Here is an 18805-nt window from a genome sequence, read left to right as displayed (position 1 = left end):
TTACAATATAAGTCTGACTATATAGAACGATACTATTAAAATGTTTCACTTATGTACTGCAGACTCCAATCCCAAGCTACAATAGTTTTGGTTGATTATAGATAGTTAAGCCCTGTTTTCCATCTTCTTTTCTCATTTTAAAACTTTCTGTTTAAGAAGTGTCTGTTTTCTAACGCAACATATTTAGAATATACCAAGATAAACGATGGGGTCTCCACTTGAGAAAACGTCTTTTAGCATGTTTGTTTTTTCAAAGAGGATCATTAGGAAGTTACAGAGTGAGGTGATGTGATTTAGCCACAGATTTCTGTTAGTTCATTGTTCTTTAGAGAGGTCTGCTTAACAGAAGCTGCAAAGTAATCTGTCGCTGAAACAGCATTCAAAAACAGAGTTGCCAGTACCTTAGCCCTGCCAAAAATTCCATTACAGCATTGTAGTTTCCCATATTCCAGCAGCATTTTGCCACATGTACTAAATATGAGAAGACTTCTCGTTTCTCCTCCATAGAACCTGCAGTCAGGATCAGCCAGGTAACCCATGAGCTCACCTTGTAAAACAAAATGGACAAGGACAATCAGCCAAAGTAATAATATTTGGAACATTCATGCATTTCTTTTTTTTCCTTCCGTCAGAAGGATATCAGTCAAATTCTGCTCACACACACATGGCAGAATCACATATGCATTACAAACACAACTTACACATAGACATACACACATTCCTACGCTTGAATCATTAACTAGTCTGAAAATACTTAGTTTTAACAAAAAACTACTGTATATTAATATCCAATATTCTGAATATACATTCTGATCACTGAAGAAGATGGGCAGCTTAGGCTAACGCTGATTTCTAAAGCTGCCAGAGTGATCTGCAGTGCCAATTCTCATTAACATAGATCAAAAATCTCAGGCTCATCCTAAGGAAACAAAGTAATCTTTGTTCTTACAACAGGGACAGTGAAAGCTGATAAATTATAATTTCTGGCTTTGCTTAAGTTCACTAAACTGATAAGTGAATACACTTAATGTATAAATTTGCTAAGCCCTACATGCACTGAACATTTAAAATAATTCATGTTACCTCTCATGAATGAAGTATAAAACTCTCACATTCCTAAGTGTGACCATACCGCCAACTTCCGTCTGATGATTACTGACAGAATCAGAAATCAACTCAGTACATGATTCTGTTCATATTAAAAACAAACAAACAAACAAACCAACCAACCAAACAAACTTCATTTTACCAGTGTATAAATTTTCCAGTTTCTGTTCCCACAACATCCATACAAAGTATCTGTACTTCACATGGACACTTAATTTAAACCAACTGTTCCTTTTTACAAAATGATTCCCTGGAGCCTGATTTTTGTCACTGTATAAACACTTACAAAGCAATAAACGCAATTTGTTTACTGACACCAAGTTCCATTCTTTGGTCCTGAAGGATTCAAGTGTTTATAAGCATCACTGGTGTGAGGAGAGGCTTATAAAAATTAGAAAATGTTGTTTTCCCTCTCATGGGGGATAGCCTGTTTCATTTTAAAGAACAAGCACAAGAATTAAAATAAAAATGTGTTAGTACTAATTGGAAAAAAAAAAAAAAAAGCACTAAAATCATTCTGTATCCCATCCAGTGAAGATGCCCTCAGAGTGTGTACCACAGAGATGCGGTCACTCTGACAAGATGTGAGGCTCAGGAGACAAAGGATCCATATGAAATAACGTTCAAACTACTCATTGCTGCATCACACAGGGCTCAGATAAGGGTAAACACAGAATAAAATGAAATAAAGCAAATACTCAAAAAAAAAAAAAAAGAAGTTGTGAAACAAAACAGTTAAATCCATGAGCCAAGACTGGCATAATTTGTGTTTGTTGGAATATTACTTATTTTTTTGGATATTACTCCTGTCTGCCAGAAACAGCTTTGTTAGAGAATACAACTGCTGAACATGCAATCTCACAGAAAATAATCAATATTTGCATCATATGAAATACTAAGCATGGCAATGACAGTTTAACTGATAGGGATTTAAATACTTTACAGGACAATATAATTTCAAACAGATTTGTTTTCATCTAACGTAGTGAAGATGCAATGGTTGGGGGGAAATAGTAGCAAAATTGATAAAGAATGGCTAAAAAGGCAACTGAATTCAGACTCCCCACTAAGAAGCACCCTTGAAACTAGGACAGTCGCTTGTTGAAATTCTATTCAATAGAGAGCTTAGAATTGTTATAAACAGTTATGATGAACTCTTACAAGCACTCTGTAAAAGCAAACAGAAAATGATAAAAGTCAGCATGAAGAAGGCCTTTGCAGCCTCGAGATGGCATATGTATATATAACAGCGAAATACGGGTGCAAAAGGCAGTAGTCTCCCATGAAGCTGATCTTCCGTCCTTCTGCTGGACAAGAATAGACTTGAAGAGCAGAAGGCATTTTTTAAACCTTTCACTAAACAAGAAGGAAAGTAGTGTCTGAATCTCTAAGCTATGAAACAGAGCAGGCAAAGGAAGATCTAACGGCTCAGACAGAATCAAAAGACAGAAGAACTGAGCATCCAAGGATACTACTACCCACCATCTGAAAATAAAGAACATGCCTGCTTTAGAAACTTACTTCTAAATTTTCCTATTTCCTGGTTCTCTGAGATTAGAAAAAATTTGAGGAGCACATTGTGATACTTCAGTCAGACGCAGGTAATGGAAAATTTCATTCATATTATTTTATGTATGAATGAAGGAATGAAACAGAATTGTTCCCCTGCATATGTTCATAAGTAGCTCCCCAGTGCATCCCTGCTGGACAACCTCTGCTTTAAGTGGTCCTTTTGTCCCAGTCAGGTCTTGTCCTCCAGACAGAGCTAATTAAGAATTGAAAATACTGCTTGGTTGCAAGAGGTATTTTCTTCTGTTCTGTCACAGGCTTCAGCTTTACAGACTCTTTTGCATGTCATATCTAGCAGCAGCCAGGAGTATAAACTGCCTTTTCTGGTGTTTCTGAATAGCATCAGCTCTCCATGAAGATTTTCTATGAATTATTAAGAGAACTGTCAGTTAATTAGTCTGAACGGATCACTCTTTCCCCCAGAAAGGAGGATTATGGATTTCTCAAAAAGCGTATTAGCCTCCAAAATGTATTTATTAGAAGCCATAAAGATTTGCGCTTTTTAGGCAGGTTGCATCAGTCTGGGATTCAAATACAGCTCATTAAAAGGCAACAGCCATGTCACAGAGGAGGTAATAGAAGAAAGGAGCCGTGAACAAGGGCACTTTGCTTCAGACAGGTTTTCGCTGAGTGCTGTGCCTAACGTCTGCAACAACTTCCCTACTCCTAACTTAGTGAAGACAGCCGGAAAGGGAAGAGAATTCAGTCAGTCAGTTAACAGAGCTGAGGGCCATTTCCCCAAAATTAAATGTGGTCCTGGAGCCTAGCAGGAAAAAAACAGAATTAATGAGCCAAACTAGTAGTTACCCATTTAAAATGCAACGGGGAATTTTTCTCATGGAAGTTTTGAAGGTGGGAGATCTGGCTGAATCAGTCAGCTTTAAAGGAGCGGAAAAAATAAGCAGAACCTCAGCTGACTGAAATCAGCTCCCAGCTCCTTAAAGTTTTTATTTTGTCCAGGCAGACTGAACTAATGGATCCAAGAACTTTATCAACAAGAACAATATTCTAAAGCTCTTAAATAAATGCATACTGAAATAGCTTGGTTATGGTATTAATTTGAGGTGATTATTCATAATGACTACAGCTATAACCAACCACATGCAAACACCACTGAAATGCAGGTAGCTGAAATGACTGAGTTGTTTAGGAAACATCACGTGTGACAGCTTACAGGAAACAAGTATATTAATTAAAACATAGGAAGAATAAACAGTACTCAATAAAAATATTCTTATGTGATTTATTGAGCAATACATTAGCAGCCCAGGATACGTCCTCAAAGGTATGCCTCTGTAGGAATCACTGACATTTCTCAAATGGCGTTCTGGCTGCCACTGGATCCTAAATACACCTGATAACGCACATACTATATTTTTGCTGCCTAGTGTGCACAAAGCTCCCTTTGCATAGAAGGTATGTGAGAACTAGTGAGCTTTTTAGGACCTTCATTCGAATGCAAGTCCAGAAGTGAGAGTCCTAAGATGTGGTCTGGGCACACCTGAGCTCGATGCAGCTCACAAAAGAAAGAACAAATCTCTATATGTATGTATGTATTGGTGGCTATGGAAATCACCTGGAAGATGTATTCAAAACGCTACTGTGTTTTGAAACAAACTGTGGTTCTTACCACTTTGGCAAGTGAGTACCACAGATACTATTCTGCACACTCTCTCCCCAAAACCAAGCGTGATCTCTAACTCCAAGACGCGGCTTCCACAGTGGGTCATGTGCAAAAGGAGGCTCCTTCCCAGCTAGCAGCGGGCACTGACTTCTTGACATTTCAGCTATGTGGATACAGAACAGGCACTTCCTTTTCCTGCATTTCAGTAGTGGATGGCTTCGAGAGCTATCTCCTCAGCTGCATTCCACTTGAGGACCACCCAGCCTGAGAACGAAATGCCACCAGGTAGCAAGCTGCTAGGTATCAGACTGCAACTACAGCAATGCGATGGCTTCGCCTCTTTGGCAATGCCCGAACAAACTAGCTCCAGAAACAGTGTGCTCAAGTAGCCTTGCCAAGAAGTTCAAAACATTCAGCAAGTATTCCTCAGAACCATCAGTGACACTTTTTCAATCAAGTTTTTGTGTTAGATACCACTTCAGCTACAAATCATAATCTGCATATGGACATTTTAAGTATGATTTCCTTAGTTTACTTTTTTTCACGCTCTACATACATAGCTCTGTTTATGTAACTCTGATTTTAAACTCTCTTTACAATAGAAATCACAGTAAACCTGTAATTAGATTTCCGCTGCACTGCTGATGAGTTTGAAAAGTTTAAGAAAATGTATCCTGGCTCTACTATAATCCACATGACAGCAAGACACAAGAAGGTCATAAACTGAAATACAATCCACTCAAATAAGTTGATAACAAAATTCATCTTTTCATTCAGATGGATGAAAATGAACGTCTTTTGGGATTACTGCATACAAATATTAGGAAATAAACAAATGAAATAGATACTTAGTTAAGATATAAATACTTTTTTCTTGTGCTCTAACACAGAGAAGTACTGACAACTTTGTGCCAAATTTCAGCCATGCTGTAAAGAATATGAAACTTCATTTGGAATTTTTCAGAGTGACAAGAGCCTCCTTTAAATACCTATTCTAAGCACAACAGGGTCTGTATCAGCTGTCCAAGCGAAGAAAACAGTAGCTGCACAATGGTCTTAAGCATTTGTAACGACTTGTAGAGTTTTAGCTTTTTGAGATTATCTTTTTATATCACCTCTTACAATTTAACTGCACTAAAACCTTTGTAATAGACTTTTCACTAGGTGTTTGGGCTTATATCACTTTACTCAAAGTTTTCAGATAAGTTCAAGTTAAATATTGCTAATGCATTTTGGAAAGGCAAAATTATAACACAGCATTAATCCTCAAATACGCTGTGAATATTTTTAAGTCAGTGACTGAGACTGACTCTCATTAAATGTTTTAATTTACTTGAATTGGAAATTTTCACGAATGTAGCAGTGATAAGCCTTTACTGAGGATAGACAAACCTTCCGTTTTCAGGACGTGACACTCCCAGAAGGCTCTAGGTATTTGTTTTCTGCTTTTCAGAATTCTCTTTTCATTGCTATTTTTTTAAAAAGGCAATTAAATAGACAGAAAAGTTCCTTTAAGTCAATTATCAGAATTAATAGCAATAATTTATTTTTTAAACTTACAGTATTTTATTAATGAAAAATAAAACAAACCCTTCCTAAATCCTTTAAACATGGGAAATTTGTATCAATCAAACAATTACAAGACCCCCATGTTTCTGATGACCTAATCACTGAAACACCAATTCAAAGCCAGTTCTATGTACTGTTGTAATATGACACAGGCAAAAAACTCTCAATTTCACTGTGGCAAGATATGGCTTATTACTGATGTTCAATTGCTTTTATTAATATAGCATGAAGGACTTTGTGATGGGACATAAAAGAAACATTCAAGATGGAACTTAATCAGCAAGCTATGACTCCTGACCTCAAAGCTTTTACAACTGTGAATTATGGGACTATTTACCATTTGCTCTACAGGAACCCTGCCTTATGCAGTATACAGGATGAAATGGTATTTAACGCATGTTGAATTAATAACCACATCCCTAAATCTGCCATGGATTTACCCCTTTTATTTTTTTAGTCTTCTAATACGCAAGTCTTCTAATACTTAAGATTATCGTAGTTCATATACATCTAGTGTTATTTATTACCCTTTATACAACTGCCAGAGAACATATTCCATGAATCTTTTGGAATGGGAATTAATTTATTGCTTATTTGTTATAAGAATATAAATGCACAGGTGATATTGAGGGAGGAAACTATTCAGAATCTCCACCTATGCAGCCCAATGTTCTCACTGTCATTTGTAGCGGTTTACACTCGTTTCCCCAGCTCTTATGTTCATAAGGCTTTTACACCAATTCCCAAGCTACATGCTTCAGAGGCTACTGCTACATGGAAGAAATGATGCCTTTTACTTTTATATTACATTTTTTAGCCATTTCATAATACTTGAGAGACGCAGCTTTCAGAGTACAGTGGTCTACCTGAAGTTTAACATGTACCATTGTTAATAAGCAAAATAAAACCTGCTGGCTTATCATAAATTAGGATTATTGAACATACCTTCTCTAACATCTAATGTATAAAAATTAACCATGAGTACCTTTCTATAATATAAGTACTACACCGGAGTGATAAAGAAAATATTTTTAATACTGACAAAATATTTACATGTATGAGAAAGGTCTGATTACAAAACAAGACATTGATTTTTCAGTTATCCAAAGGATAGGCATGACAATCTGTAGCCCATTTAACCAAATTATTCTGTTTTTAATGAAATTGCCTCATAAAACCAGAAAACTTAAGTCAAATTTAAAGAACACGAAAAATCCATGTAAAAAACAATCCTCATCAGGTAAGATGCAGTGATTATGGTAAGAGAGAAAAATATACAGTATCTTGTTTAAAAGTAGAATTCGTAGTAGAGCAGTGTACTCTGATTTTCCTCTCTTAAAAAAAGAAAAATCCACTTACCCAGTATCACAAAGTTTTTCTGCAAAGTCAACTACTGTGGAGGGAGGCTTTTTAAAGCACTAGTACTATTTAGCATTACGACTAATCAGTTGGCTAACATGAGTTAGCTAACTGCACAAACCCATCAGCGCATACTGATGAATACAAAAGGATCACAGTACATAACACACTTGTTTTAAACAGGCTTCGCCAAAGTTTCTTTATTAACTTTTTTTATTTAGGTATTCTACGCCACATAATTTTCATATGCATTTTTAAGCTGAGTATTTTTAAATTGCATATCTTACAAACAGATGGTTCACTTTACATGCTTGGGTGAAATTATATAACCTTACAAAGAACATTTACCATTTTTAATCTGATTAAACACTATTCCAAACAAGGACTGGAAACAGTTTGATATTTGTACAAACACAATCTTTTAAAAAGCATTATGCAAACCTATTTAGGCATTGCAAAAAAATTCTGAACTAAGAGACGGAGCGCAATATTTATTTACATTCCATTATTTCAGTAAAATGATATGTCTCTGTTTTGCTAGTAAGCGTTTAAGTTTGCTTTGAATGACAATGAAAAAAACTTACAAATTTAAAACATTAAAAATAAAACTATCATTATCATCTAGTTTGCCAAGCAGGCAGACTTTTGATCAACTATACTGAATATAAGAATGACCTAGCGAATGACAAAACCATTACAATCACAGTCCTATACTAGAGTAGATCAGAAATTTCGCCTTATTAGCTTATTTTGGGGTAATTTATTTTTTCAAAAAAAAAAAATACCCTTATATATTGAACATCTTGTTTTGTATTTTCAGCTCCAAAGTGGGATTAAGTTCAGGCTGGCTGTTTCAATGATCTGGAACAATTTTCAGTTTAAGTTACCATACTTGCTGTATATATGCATCTCAGCATGGAATATTAAATGCTTCATTTTGTATTAGCTTTTTAATTGCTTTCCTTTTACTTGAAGCTGTGGCCAAAAACTTCAAGCTATAAAAGGGACTCTTCATATTTATATACGGCAATGCTTGAAATTATTTTAAATATTTGTAAACATATATGTTTACAACACACATTCAAATCGTATTTCTGGAGTTGCTTTGCTGGAATGAGGTAGAAGAGATTGGATGGGAATACAATCATTAGGTTAGCAGGAGTCTGGGAGGATAAGGATACAGAAAAAGAAGCAGGTGCCCAGGAAGACTATGGAATATCTGTAGGCATTTCATAAAGGCATGATGCTGAGTAAGGACCACATGGCATATGGAGTGTCATATACGTAAGTGTACATAAGCCCATGAAGGGGACAGTTGAAAAAGGAAGAAATCACAATAGCATACAGGAATCAGAAAGAAGAACTAAATGAAGAAGAGAAAGGCATAGTTTGCAACAAGGAGAGACAGAAAAAAGCATTTTGTTCCAATTCTCCATGTCCTAAAACTCATATAGGTACAATTCTGCCAGTCCCTTCCCTGCTACCAAGGTTCTGCTACCTCTTCGAGATCTCCTTAATAGTTTCATCCTACAGCTTTTATACACCCGTGTATTTACCCTTATCCTTCCTTCCTGTAGTTTGGCATGCTCTCTTGAGTCTTTTCCAGTTCTTTTTAAAAAACACACGTTTAGGTTTACTTATGAAATATCACGCTTTTTATAATACAATGGACAGGCACCTGAGAACTTGGGTCTCTATTACAGCAGAGGAGTGTATTACTGTTGCTATTATGTGTACAGGCAGAGAGAATCCAAAAGTATCAATGTAAAAACAGTATTGTAAAATTGGATGCTACCATATTTCACTCGTCTCCTACCATTTTTAACTGCTAATTCACGATCAGCTTTTAATTATTGTTATTAACAGGAAAGAGTATCTGTCTTTAACTTGATCCACTGCCCTGGTCTTACAAGGCTCTATGATAAATGTGATATTAATAGAAGCAAATGAAATACCAGCTGTGTCTGGCTGATGAGTACACGTTGTGCTCAAGTCTCCACTATCATATAACTGCAGTTTTAGTCAATCTTTTAAAGACTATAGGTTTATTTATAATTGGTCACACTGAACGGTCATACTCAAACTTTTCATGAAAAATAAAAACCAAATAGAAAAAGACCTTATAAATTATCTGTGTACACATGGCACTGGCTACAACCCAGCTTTAAATTCTGTTAGTATAGTAAAAAAGTAAAAAAAAAAAAAAAAAAAAGCTAAAAGCTAAAACATTTAGGAACATTTGAAATACCTACAGGTAATTCGCTTCTTTCACTTGTGTACATCTGAACTAATTACTGAATCAAAGTTACATGGTATTAACTGTTACAGGCCTACATTTTTTTCTCAAATATATCTGCTTTAGCAACACATTTATCAGTGATACCATGCACCCTTAAAATATACTCAAAGATTCTCCTCTTTCGGAAAAAGATTTGAATAGATGTTAATTCCTACACTGCAACACTTCCAAGTTCAGATTTCTACACTTCAAAATACAGGAAAGATTCACTGTTTAAAGGTGGCTTCCCTTAGTATGTTGTGGCAATAAAAATAGAATTTGGGACAAACTTAGAATATTCTATCAGAACATTACTTAAGTCATCTGCTGTTGAAAATCTGAACCAAATGCATTCACAGCACCCAAAACAATTTTTTTTTTTCCAAATGTTTATACTGTTATTAACGGATAAGGGAACAGATAATCCATAGGAACAGGATGTACAAAATGAACAGAATTTCAAGACAAATAGGTTATCGTTCCCTTTCTCTGAGATCACTTTAAATCTCAGGTTGTTACAAGAAGAAAGTGAAAGAAAAAACAAATGATCCATTCTTCCAGTCCCCACTTTACCCATCATAAAGTTAAAAAAAAACAACAAACAAACAAACAACTCTCTACTTTTCCAGTTTTTCTTTTAAATACCCCCGAAATACTACAATTAATTTTTGTTAAGTTTTATATACATAACAGAGACAAGAAGTCAAAACACATAGACATGATGACAGCTGAGATTAACAATCTGTCACCCTAGAAAACTAGGGTGATCACTGGATCAATGAAAGTTTAATATCATCTTTGCAGTCTAAAAGTATGGCAATTAAACCCTTTCCTACAATTAAATTAACATCTCCTTCGACATTGCATATTTGTTAAGTCTGATCTGAATTTCCAGGATTAAGGAAAGACTAAAAAAAGGTCAGCTTAATTGTAGTATTATTAAGGAGCATTTCCAATAAACAGAGTTTCAATTCCAGCCATATTTCGATGTCTAAGATAAGCTGTAGCTATAGGTGAAGACAGTATCATTTTCTCCTTTTTTTTTCTGAATTTGACAAAAGTCCTTGTGTCGTTTACAGTGTTTGATGCCACAATATTGTACTACTCTACTAGAGCGGTTGATCAAATCTGTTCTTCACACATAATTGCCAATTACAGAAACCAGGATGCATTTCTTCTTAAGCAGAGAAACCTATTTATTTGTTCTATGTTAATTCTGAAATATATGCATTAGGAACATGGTAGGATTTCTCTCAGTTCTGTTTTTCTCATCTTTAAAGGCCTGATATTTAATACGTAGTAATCTATAATCTTTCCTCAAAGTAATATGTAACTATAATGATTGCATAATACCTTTCCTCTCTATCTCTTATCCTTCTCTGGTTATCCACCATTTTTAACTTTTCCTTTATCAAGCAAAGTGTGCCGATTCCCCATGTTAAAAAGTCGTCTAATTCTTCCTTTTTTTTTTAATTTAGCTTTCGTTTTATGAACTACTTCTTAAGCACAATTCACCAGCCTTTCTACAACAGCATTATAAAAATTATTTAAACTTCAGTGGCAATCTCCACCATGACTGTCTTCTTTTTAAGGAAGTGAAGTCTGAAAACATGTTGCTATGTATGTAAACATTAGAAATATTTTGCAAGTTGGCTGTATGTCATATGAACTTTTATCTATCTGCAAGCTCTATCAGAGAGAGCAAATCCCACAGACAATCTACAGCGTTAACAGGTGACAGGATTTTTATTTTCCCCCCACTGAATATTTTATTTCCCTGTGAATTTCTGCACAGACTCAAGAGCTGGAATGACCCAAAACTTCTAGAATACAGATAAAATACTATCAGAGAATGTATTCCACCCTGAAAGTGGTCCCATTTTGTGTTTTCACAAATCCTTCTTGACTGACATTTCTCCCAACATATTTTTGAAACAAACTGCTGTGTGTTAAGCTGTTGTCTTCGCTGCCATCTTCATTAACACAGTAGGGAATAAACCGATACTTGGAAACCCATGACAAGAAAAGAGAGAGAGAAACATTTTGCCTCCATCATCTCCAGTAACTGTATGTCATATAAGCATGCTTTCCTAAACCAAGGCAGTTCCTGTTCTCCAGCCTCAGCAGTTAAGAGCATAATTCACTAGTTGCATGCTTGTGCTACTATTCAAGGAGTGCTTGACAGTAGCTTCAGTGTGTGCCACCCATCTTCAGTGTCTCTACAGTACTTCAAACATTTTTTTTAATTATTGATAATGAAAAGAAAAAATGTATACATGAAAAGGATACACAGTGCTAGAATTCAATCTTTTGTGAATATTAAATACAGGTAACTTATTTCTCTCCAGTCTCTACGCCGTTAGTTACTTTCCCTACACACCAGAAAAAAAGCCATTCAGTGCTTAGCTTCATTGACTATCTGTGATAAACAAAGGTATCTCCAGCTGCAGGAGAGTCTCTTGCTGTAGCCATGAATTTAAGGGAAAAGCACTCATTCAAGCTACACAGAACAGGACAAGGCAAGCAGTTACAATCAAACGGTTCCCAGAGGTAAATGCATTATTCCTCTTTCATAGTAACGAGAACTTAACCCACTGAAACTCTGAACCAATGCAGACACTGTGACAACTGTGTTCATAATGCTGCAGGTTGAAAACAAGTTATGTGGCTCTTCAGGCAACATGTAATTAAGCTGTGGAAACCTTGCCACAAAGGTTGTAAAAAAGGAACTATCCTAACCAGGCATATTTTTAAAAATCGGTCACCCTGACTTTACAGCAGGAATAAGAGTACCTGTTTTCCAGAGATCAGGTAAGGGGTACAACAGATTAGTTTTATACCACTTATTTATACTTACTTTTTGCAGTGTTGTTAGATAGCACTAAGATACTGATTAGGCTTTTGGCAAGCCAGGCATTAATCAACCTTCATCAAGGGAAAGGCTCATACATACCATTTTAACTCAGAACTTTTCTCCTTATAGATTCAGGTACTTGTGGTGCAGATTTCTCACTATATGTTTCTTAATTTGGGTTCTGAAATTTTTTAAAAGCCTTTTGTTACTTTTGAACTCCTCTGGTCAAGCTCACCATGCTGTGATCTCAGGACAGGAGTATCTGACAAAAATGCATTTACGCTGCCATACTAGCAGATCCCACAATTTTAAGAATTCTTGCAAAATCCTCAAGATTTATGCTAAAGAAAGTTACAGATGTAATGAAACACTGCGGTGGGCAAGAACTCCAACTCCTGTCATCCCACCTTTTTGTGGAAAACGAATTTTTTGGAAAGTGTCCCTGATGGATGATCACTACTAAGCTGGTAGTTGAAACACTTCCAGTAATTTAAGTCAAAACTCCTTACCTCAGTAATGCAACAAAATAAAATGCACATTATAGCTTTCATCCAGCCTTAGACAGTACATCCACTAATATGCTTTTCCACAGATAAGAACAGGGAAAGTAACAGCAATTATTTATTCTGCATTCAGCTATGTTAATTGCCTTCAAGTGTCTCACTATCCTTACTGAATAGGGCAAACAATTTCTGATTCTGCTCTACAATTCTTCACAGAACATTTCTGTGTCAAACATCTTAAGGAGACCAACCACCATAAACTCTTTCTCCCTTGTAACTCTTTTTCCCATACCTTTTAGTCCCCATTGAGGTCTAAACATTGTCATCATATTAACCAACGTTAAACCTTTCTAATTACTGTTGGTTAAACAAATAAAAGTGAGTCGAAAATATTTATACTGTGTTCTGTGCACCTCACCAATGACACTATTTAAATAATTTACATCTAGAAAACAATAGTGTTGTAATAGCAAACATATTTTATGTATAAGGGAACTAAGTGATGGTTCCCAGTACTCATTGCTTGACCTTGCACTCTGCCATCAATGGTAGTTTGCAACTTCAGTCATAAGCAGTTTCTAGGTGTTCTTGGAATTTAAACGGTAAATAATACTAGTAAAATTTACCCCAGTGAGACCAAAATTTTCCCTACTTTCCACTAATATTTCAAAGGATATTTTAAACTTCATTATTTTAAACTGTTAATTTATTTAATTAATACTCTTGCAATCATTCAATCTAAGCTTCCCTAAAAAGTCGGTCTTGGGTCCACTAAAAAACACTTAAGTTCCTTTGTGTCACAAAACAGCAATTACTGACTGTCACTAAGCAAGTGTTATAGACAGGTGTCCCCAGTTATATGCGTCAGAAAAATAATTAAAAAGCAGATTGCTATATGAAAAATATTCTATATACTATAATTGCTCATTGAAAAGAACAACAGCATGAAATAATTTTCTCCCATTACGTATCAGAAGCTGTCATTTTGAAATTCATTCTGGCTCCCACAATATAAATACACTTCAGTATTTCTATAAGCAATGCCAAAAAATCAGCAAGCGCTCACTGACTTTTGCCAACAAAAGCATGACTCTCTGCACAAGAATTTTCTTGCCATTTATAAACAAAGACATTTAGAAAGTCCACACTTGTGATTGGCCATATATTCCACCATAAGATAAAGCAGATAGCAAGACACTGATTTATTACCAGCAGCAAATATGGTATAACAACTCCATTTAAACACATAACATTTACGCAAAACAAAGAAAAATCTGAATTATACTTAGAATAATATACTGCGCTATAGATTATGTAATATATGCACCAGATATGAAGGAATTGATTTAAATTATATGAAAAATGATCCTATGGCATTATAAAATGAGTAATGTTAGACTACAAAAACTGCAAATCACATGTTAAAAAAGAATATTCTACCAAGAGACAACTTTAAAGTTAAGCTTCACTTTCATATGCGATAATCTCAAGTCATTAAGACATTTTCACGGCTATTTACTCTTCAGTCTTACATTCAGAGTGTTAGAGCACATGAAGGTCCACCAAATTTGTACAGCTAACTGCAAAATATCCCAACAAACTGCTCTGGTCCTGTGCCTCAGCAGATCATACGAGAGCTTGACCACTTCACCTTTTTCCCCCTGCCTGCACTATGGTGACCATCATAGTAGAAACGCCGCAGGAAGGAGGAACGCTCCTGGTTCTAGCTGGATCAGAAGCCGTGTTCCTCTCTGGCTAAACACCAGATACAATGGGAAATGAGACCAATATTTTCTAAAGTACAGTAACTAGAGCTAATTTAAATGATTTTAAGGCTCTATCCAAAAATTAGATTTCAATTTTTAGTGGCAATTTTTATATATGCTCCCATAATAGAATTAAGTGAGAGAAGCCAATGCAGTTGCAGTGTAGTTCACGGTATTTTCGTTCCTGTACCTCAATAACATGCAAGACACAGAAACACTCCGACACATACTAAATACTCAGTCACTAATTCTTATTTGCCTAGGAAGCAGAAAGTTCACTTGGGGTTAATACATATTCTGATCTATCCACTTAATTTCATGCTGCCTTTTTGATACTCATTGAGTTATAACCTCTTATTAAAGAAGAGGAATACACTGAAAAATAAACTAAACGAAGTCAAGAGTATCTTCATTTTATTCCACTTTTATAAATTTGAGAAATGTTAATATTGTATATGGGTCATACACAAAAAAAAAAGGGGGGGAGAAGAAAGAAATTGTTCCATTTTTCTGCAGCTGAAATCTGAGCTCTTTATTCATGGTTTTTTTTTTTTACAATTTGTTCAATCCTTCCTTGATCAATTTTCCATTAAACTCATCAGGAGATCACGTGAGTAAAAACCAAGGAAAATTTTATAAAAACCTGAGGCTCTGGCTCATGGAAATACGTCCTGCCAAATGACACTTCTTGTATAACAACATTCAAGAAGCACAAAGTGATTAAATAAATAAATAAACAGTTCAGATTAGCTGTAATGCTACTAGTTTGCAATACTTCTGTGCTGACTGCTAAGATCATGCTTATTCTATAAAATCCAAAGCAAATAAACAAACTTTCATCTCCTGAACAAAATTTAAAAAGACTGAAAGTATACCCCCTACTGTCAATATAAATATAAAGAAATACAAGTCTGTAATTCTCTTCTTCCTGTTTACTTTGCAACGTGCAAGAAAAACTTAGGCTGCAATTTTCCAAACTCACTGAGCAAACTGGTCTCATAACTCCCATTAAATTCAGTGGAAGTTATTTAGCTAAGTCCCCCAGTCATCATTGTGCCTAGAGCTAAATTCTGTTCTTAGAGATAAAGAAAATAACTTAACGTGCAAATTGCATCAAATAGGTAATAATCCTCATAAATTATAAGTAAATAAATGTTTTGTCTTACCTCATTAAATCTTGTCACAAGATCTTCTACGGCATTATGTTCACCATTTTGGGAAGAAAGAATAGTGGCAGATACAGAGGCTTTAATACTCGGAAGCTTGCTTTGACATTCAGCGTTACCCAAGTCCCTGGTTAAAAAGCAGAGGTAGTCAATGGGTAAGACTTTCCGGTAGAGTTCCTGCTCCTGCTCAGTCAGTATGCTGGCAACCTCCTCCGGGAACTGAATGAGGTGCTGCAATTCAATCAGCTCTTTACTGATACCAGCCACATTGGAGGGAAGGACACTGGAACCAGCCATAGATGTACACGCTTGACGTTCTAAAACAAAACAAATAAAAATTGTATTAGGCTTCTCCTTTAACCCTTGGACTGGGCTGTGCAAAATTAAGACAATTTATTTTTCGATCTTTTATACTGTTTATTCATTTATACAGAAGTACAGCATTTCATAATTATTTTATATTTCAAAAATCTAATATATTCTTTTAGTTGAGAACTTTCTGTATATGTCCATAAATCAACATCTGGTATTAGTTATATAGCTGGTAACTGGGGCTTCTGAGACTATTAAGCTACCTGCCAAAACGTGCTGGCTTCTTGACTTTTCCAAACACCTGCTTCAACCACCAGTCTTGTCATAACCTTGAATAAAATGATCTTTTGGGCAGGGTGCTAACTCTACTTAGTCTCCATGTAGAGTCCCTGGTACGAAGGGGTTTGGGGCCTTGACCAGGCCATCAGGACTCTACTGCCACAAAAAAGAACATAAAATGATCAAATAAAACCCTAGTGGTCAGCATTTTTCTTCATATTCCTCTTGCTAGAAAATAAGATTCATCTGAGCTCACTGCATTTTGAAAATAAACATCCAAAGATACAAAACATTTTCCATTCCTCTGAGAAAATGCATATATTTGGAAGTATGCATGTTTTATCCTTTATTACAAAAGAGATGCATGGTAGTTTTGTAATATCCTAGCAGTGATGTCCCTTGAAAATTAAAACTTTTCCTAAGAAGGAAGCAGCCAAGCTTTGTAAGACCATGTGGGAAGCCTGAAATATCAACACAATGATTCCAAAATAGTGAGTATGAGTCTCTGACTAGATAAGTTTAGAATGGGTACGGTGAACGACAATTTTTCAAGAATTACTTAAACATATAAACAGTCATAGCGATGCAATTTGTACTCTTCTCCCTTCCCAGAAAAAGGACTTTATACATATATATGTGTATATATACATATGCATACATATATACACACATATATGCATACACATACATATGTTGCTTCATAAATTATCTTTGGAGTTTTTTTGTACACATAATGGAGTCACACTCTAGACCTATCTTTCACTTCAATCTTTTTTATATAAATTCTCATTTCATACGGTAGGCAAATATCCTTTCTGTTCTCTAGAAAAAACAAGTTAATTATGACTGAGTACAATTCATTCTCTTATAACAAACATAAAATAGGCTTCATGAGGTTTCCCTTGTTACATTCATTATATGCAAACTCTATTATCAACCAGTGGAAGTTAAAAAGACAGATAATTACCTTTTCTTAATATATTCCATTAAAAGCCAATACATAAATTACAGAAGCCCTAAATAAAGCCTACAGGCTTTAATAGAAACTGTTAACAGAAGCTGTTGAGAAAATTTCAAATATATAAAAGGCTTCTGAAAGAGAAAAGGCATAATCTGTTTTCCATAACTACAGTAGCTAGGAAAAAGTTATGGACTTGACTTGCAACAAGTAATATTCGGGTTACATAGTAGGGAACAGCTGCAACCGTGAAATTTCAGGACAGTGAAATACTGCTACATATTATCTGCAGATGTCAAGAAATCTCTATCACTGAAACTATTTTAAGAAAGATTAGAGAAAAGATCAGTTAAGAATAACATAACATCAATAAATTGATCCTGTTTTAGGCAATAGGTGAAGTGCAGTGAGCTTTTTGGCTTCCCTACAGTTCTGTTTGCAATTTCTAATTCCAACTGGAATTCCAGTTCTGTTTTCCACTGCAATCTGTGTTGAGCACTTCTGAAAGGTTCCAAGGTCTGGTAAGAAAAAGTTCTCAAAAGCTGATTTGGACTGTTTTTGACTTGACAGTAAAACATAAGCATGTGCCAAAATGAAAACAATATGAAATACAACATTCATTTTACATTATAGGGATGTGCTTAATATATGTTTGCACAATGCTTTGCATATATAGACAGAATTGCCACTATCACAACCAGTATTAGTTCCAAAAAAAAAAAAAGGAAAAAGAGGATATGGAACACACGAGAAACATCCGCTACCATCCATTTGCTTCCTAGGATTTACATGCCTCACTGACCCCACATGATTGACAGCACTTCATTGTGAAATATGAGGAGCTGTGTCAGCAGGGAGAGGACAGAGAACACAGCCTGTCTCAAGCCCCAGCTGCACCTCGCTGCTGAAACAGAGGGTGTTCAGGGTGCACCTACATCAGCATTTTACGTTGGACCAGAAAAGCACTTTTAAAGCAAATCTCTCACATGTCCCCATTCACTGTGCGTTAGCTTACGGTCTTAGAGCATTCAACTGGGATCCCTTTCAGATGAAAGGGCACCAGAAGACACGCTCCAGGAGGGCAGCCAGTGCATTACAACTGCTGACGAGCTTCAGCCCTTAGCAGCACCCTAGCTCTGGAGGGGACCTTCAGGTCAGAAGCAGTAGCATAGCGGGACCAGAGTGCACAGGATGTGGCTTGGCCACCGGAGGTCATGGAAAACAGGGGATAAGACAGTAATTAGCACTGGTGACACAATACCACAGAAATACCAACACTTTGCAAATTCAATGTCATTTGGTAACTACAGCTATAATCATTCAATTATTATGTTTTAACATAGTAGGAAAGGAAAGTACAGCTCTTTACAGAGTGCCAGGTCAAGAAGATAGAAGCTGCTGACAAAAGAGAGTTAAAAATATGGATGAAGACGATATCTTCTCTGAGAAACTGATTCAAGG

At 35.7% G+C, this 18805-nt stretch overlaps 1 protein-coding gene across 1 annotated transcript in view; it reads right to left on the bottom strand.

Annotated features, from left to right (window-relative positions):
* The window catches only part of PLCE1 (phospholipase C epsilon 1), a 167797-nt gene that overhangs the window by 43477 nt on the left and 105515 nt on the right, over positions 1-18805 (bottom strand). The window contains exons 4-5 of the mRNA XM_068950063.1: positions 15796-16112; positions 402-547 (exon numbers count right to left, since the gene is read on the bottom strand). Coding sequence (XP_068806164.1) covers positions 402-547; positions 15796-16112 — 463 coding nt within the window. The remainder of the gene's footprint in view (positions 1-401; positions 548-15795; positions 16113-18805) is intronic.

The sequence above is a fragment of the Struthio camelus genome, chromosome 7 (assembly GCF_040807025.1).
Source record: "Struthio camelus isolate bStrCam1 chromosome 7, bStrCam1.hap1, whole genome shotgun sequence".
Lineage (NCBI taxonomy): Eukaryota > Metazoa > Chordata > Aves > Struthioniformes > Struthionidae > Struthio > Struthio camelus.
The sequence above is the reverse complement of the archived record's forward strand: the minus strand, read 5'-3'. Positions and strand labels throughout refer to the sequence as shown.